Source organism: Octopus bimaculoides, chromosome 25, assembly GCF_001194135.2.
Source record: "Octopus bimaculoides isolate UCB-OBI-ISO-001 chromosome 25, ASM119413v2, whole genome shotgun sequence".
NCBI lineage: Eukaryota > Metazoa > Mollusca > Cephalopoda > Octopoda > Octopodidae > Octopus > Octopus bimaculoides.
The window spans coordinates 25,878,924-25,883,625 of record NC_069005.1 but is presented as its reverse complement, the minus strand read 5'-3'; the positions used below and the strand labels follow the sequence as shown (position 1 = coordinate 25,883,625).

Genomic DNA, 4,702 nt, shown 5'->3' with positions numbered 1-4,702 from the left:
CTTACAACCAGGTTGTTCTGGATAGGGGTTCCAGTCATAATAATTCTATTACGAGACGGAATATGGTGGGCCGCTTTCTGTGTCTTGGTGGGATTCTTAATTTTATGACCTTCGTCCAGTATCATATAGTCCTGTCACAAAAAAAAACAAAAAAAAACACATTGTTAATACACATTCAAGTGTGGCTGTGTGGTAAGAAGCTTGCTTCCCAACCACATGGTTCCAGGTTCAGTCCCACTGCGTGGCACCTTGGCTAAGTGTCTTCTTATTTCTTTACTGCCCACAAGGGGCTACACACAGAGCGGACAAACAAGGACAGACAAACGGATTAAGTCGATTATATCGACCCCCAGTGTGTAACTGGTACTTATTTAATCGACCCCTGAAAGGATGAAAGGCTAAGTCAGAGTTATTATCTCATATCTGATTAGGCAGTACATATCAGGCTTCACGATTTTAGTATACATACCGTATTACTATTACCTTTTGAGTTCTATATACTCTGGGAGCGTATTAAAGTCCTTTTCAGGGCTATTTTATTTGAATTCTTACTATTGGGTAATCAATTTCATGTTATTACATAACTGACTTCTCAATTTGGGTATTTATAACTTATTGTGGTGTGGAGGCGCAATGGCCCAGTGGTTAAGGCAGCGGACTTGCGGTCATAGGATCGCAGTTTCCATTCCCAGACCGGGCGTTGTGTGTTTATTGAGCGAAATCACCTAAAGCTCCACGAGGCTCTGGCAGGGGATGGTGGCGAACCCTGCTGTACTCTTCCACCACGACTTTCTCTCACTCTTACTTCCTGTTTCTGTTGTGCCTGTAATTCAAAGGGTCAGCCTTGTCACACTGTGTCACGCTGAATATCCCCGAGAACTACGTTAAGGGTACACGTGTCTGTGGAGTGCTCAGCCACTTGCACGTTAATTTCACGAGCAGGCTGTTCCGTCGATCGGATCAACTGGAACCCTCGATGTCGTAAGCGATGGAGTGCCAACAACAACTTATTGGGAAATCCTAAAAACAAGATCCTGTGTAAGACAGTTCGGTATTCTCAATAAATGCACAAAAACCGTTTTACGGGTTACATACTTTGTATTGTTGTTATTGGATTAGCGAAACAATTTTGAGAACAGAACCAAGGGATAAGCCCTGCTTTCCTGAGAATTACCAGGTATGTCAGCTAGTATATATATATCAATATCAAAAATCGATCCATAAGGAGTCTACTTTAGACCTTTGGGGAGAAATCTCTGGCTATTTTGGCAGCGATTACATGTTTATCTCATCAACACATTGTGGAGATATCATCATATATATATATATATACATATATATATATATATATATATATATATCATGGACTCTCCCATTGTTAGACAATGTATGAGGGTTCGGCAATTTCTTGCCGAACAACCACACAGATGATTTGTTTATACTGATCAAATATTTGTGTATACATAAGCTCACTCCCCCCATGAAATAGACATTACTTGTGCATGTGCACAGTGTGCCACATGTCAGATGATGAAATGATCACAGAGCAATGTGAAATGGAGTGTCTTGTTAAAGAACATAATACCTGGTCTGGGAATCAAACCCATGATCCTGCAATTGTGAGTGCAACACCCTAACCACTAAGCTATGTGCCTTCACACACACACACATATATATAGGATGGGATTCTTTCAGTTTCGTTCTACCAAATCCATTCACAAAGCTATAGTACAAGACATCTGCCGAAGGTACTGCACAGTGGGAATGAACCAGAAACCACACTAGAAGAAGGTGTGAATGTTGTGTTACCCAAACAAACTCCTGACCAGTTCGGTCAGTTGAAAGATCCTCGTAGTTGTTCGCTAATAAACCGTAAGTCACAAGAAGAACACCTCCTCTTCTCTGGATGAATTGAAGGGTTTTCTTTCTGCCAGATTTTCCCTTGTCATGGAATGAATCGTAATTCAATCCTGGAGCCCTGAAAGAACACAAGAATAGCAGAATATCATAATAGCAGAATCAATCATCAGAAAGAGAAATAACTACACGATCATTCAACATGATAAAAATAGCAGTAAAATCTTGTTGATCGTCCTAAAATGTGAGACACACTGCATAATTTGGATCTAGATTCACTATACTCTTTACTCTTTTACTTATTTCAGTCATTTGACTGCGGCCATGCTGGAGCACCGCCTTTAGTCGAGCAAATCGACCCCAGGACTTATTCTTTGGAAGCCTAGTACTTATTCTATTGGTATCTTTTTGCCGAAGCGCTAAGTTACGGGGACGTAAACACACCAGCATCGGTTGTCAAGCGATGTTGGGGGAACAAACACAGACACACAAACATACACACACATATATATAGCCTCGGGCCGACCAAAGCCTTGTGAGTGGATTTGGTAGACGGAAACTGAAAGAAGCCCGTCATACATATGTGTATTTATATATATGTATGTGTGTTTGTGTGTGTGTTTGTCCCCCCGCCCAACATTGCTTGACAACCGATGCTGGTGTGTTTACATCCCTGTAACTTAGCAGTTTGGCAAAAAGAGACCGATAGAATAAGTACTAGGGTCGATTTGCTCGACTAAAGGTGGTGCTCCAGCATGGCCGCAGTCAAATGACTGAAACAAGTAAAAGAGTAAAGGAGAGTTCAATCAACTGAACTAAGTTCACTGTATTAGTAAGTGTACTGTAATTGAAATCTTCAGGTGGAATCAGCATGGCAACCCAATTTCACTCACCACATATGGGTCGGCCTGAGACTGTAGGAACCGACATTGGCCCAAGATGCCACACAGTGGGAATGAATCCGGGACTTAATGATTGCAAAACAAATTTCTTGATCATTAGCATGAGAGAGAAAGAGAGAGAGAGATTAAGGCAGCCCTACTTACCATTTATCAATTTCCTGATGCCAAGGCAATATCAAAGAACTCGGTACTACAACAAGAGCTGTTTCAACTTCTCCAACCTCAAACATTTTGGCAAGGTAACCAATCATCAGAAGAGTTTTACCAAGACTGAAATGAAAGGCACAACACATATCAACATTATAACCAATTTCTCTATTTTATGTAATAATCATCATCATCATTATTATCATATTATTATTATTATTATTAAGGTGGTGAGCTGGCAGAATCGTTAGCACACTGGGCAAAATGCTTAGCGGTATTTCATCTGCTGTAACATTTGGAGTTCAAATTCCGCTGAGGTCAACTTTGCCTTTCATCCTTTTGGGGTTGATAAATTAATTACAAAAAAAATGGTAGATTAAGTTTAAAACAAGCGTCATCCAAAACACAACAAATATGTGGGAATTATTTTTAAATATAATGTATGGAAAGAAAGAAAAAAAATTTAGTACTTTGATTAACTATTTAACTCCATCCAAGATCAGCAAAAGAGCTTTAGAAGAATTATATCTATTTCAAAATACATGCTACTTGTCTTTAAAATGATGTATGACACATGAGACACATTGTTAGATATATTGTTTGAAATAAAAAGAAAACAGGACGGTCCTAGATGCAACAATTGTGTTAATAGGTTGTCTTAATCATTAATGAGCTAAGATTAAATAAGGAAAAAAAAGAAAAGAAAACAGGATGGTCCTGGATAGAACAGTTCTGTTAATAGGTTGTCTTAATCATTAATGATCTGGGATTAAATAACAAGAAAACAAAATAGATTGTCCAGGTTGCTATACAGTATTCTTGTTGATTCTGTCACTGCATATAGAGTATATGCATGTATTTCAAAATACATGCTATACATTGTTAGATATATTGTTTGAAATAAAAAGAAAACAGGATAATCCTGGCTGGAACAATTGTGTTAATAGGTTGTCTTAATCATTAATGAGCTAAGATTAAATAAGAAAAAAAAGAGAAGAAAACAGGATGGTCCTGGATAGAACAGTTCTGTTAATAGGTTGTCTTAATCATTAATGAGCTAAGATTAAATAAGAAAAAAAAAAGAAAGAAAAGACAGGATGGTCCTGGATAGAACAGTTCTGTTAATAGGTTGTCTTAATCATTAATGATCTGGGATTAAATAACAAGAAAACAAAATAGATTGTCCAGGCTGCTATACAGTATTCTTGTTGATTCTGTCACTGCATATTGAGTATATGTATGTATATGTGAGTGTTACCATAACTTCACATGATGGTTGTAAACGAGTGTAACTGTCATGGAGCCCGTGTCCATATCCAATCATCATCATCATTTAACGTCCGCTTTCCATATCAACCCCAAAAGGATGAAAGGCAAAGTCGACCTCAGCAGAAACAATTCTAACAATTCTGCCAACTCACTGCTTTAATAATAAGAGTACTCAGAGAGTACAAACCTCTACCAAGGCAACACCAGCGTCCTCTCAACAATTAGCCAGAGGTGATTTTTAAATTGAGAATATTTGAAATAAACTCAACTGCTCCCACAAACGAGAATATTAAAAATGAACCCAACCATTCTCAAAAATCAAGTAAAAAAACAGTTAAAATAATCCAGAATTTTTGTCAGATACCAGATTGATCCCAAAATCGAATCAGTTCACGCCAGTTACGAGGCCAAACATCCCTGAAAGTTTCATCCGAATCCATCCAGCGGTTCTTGAGACATATTGTCCATGGACAAACAAACACAACTGAAAACAATACCTCCGCCTTCGCTAAGGCAGAGATAATAAT

General features: G+C 38.3%; 1 protein-coding gene across 1 annotated transcript in view; it reads right to left on the bottom strand.

Moving 5' to 3' along the window:
- LOC106878836 (DNA excision repair protein ERCC-6-like) overlaps window positions 1–4,702 on the bottom strand; it is a 51,624-nt gene that overhangs the window by 25,004 nt on the left and 21,918 nt on the right. Inside the window, exons 4-6 of the mRNA XM_014928177.2 lie at window positions 2,904–3,029; window positions 1,810–1,978; window positions 6–131 (exon numbers count right to left, since the gene is read on the bottom strand). Coding sequence (XP_014783663.1) covers window positions 6–131; window positions 1,810–1,978; window positions 2,904–3,029 — 421 coding nt within the window. The remainder of the gene's footprint in view (window positions 1–5; window positions 132–1,809; window positions 1,979–2,903; window positions 3,030–4,702) is intronic.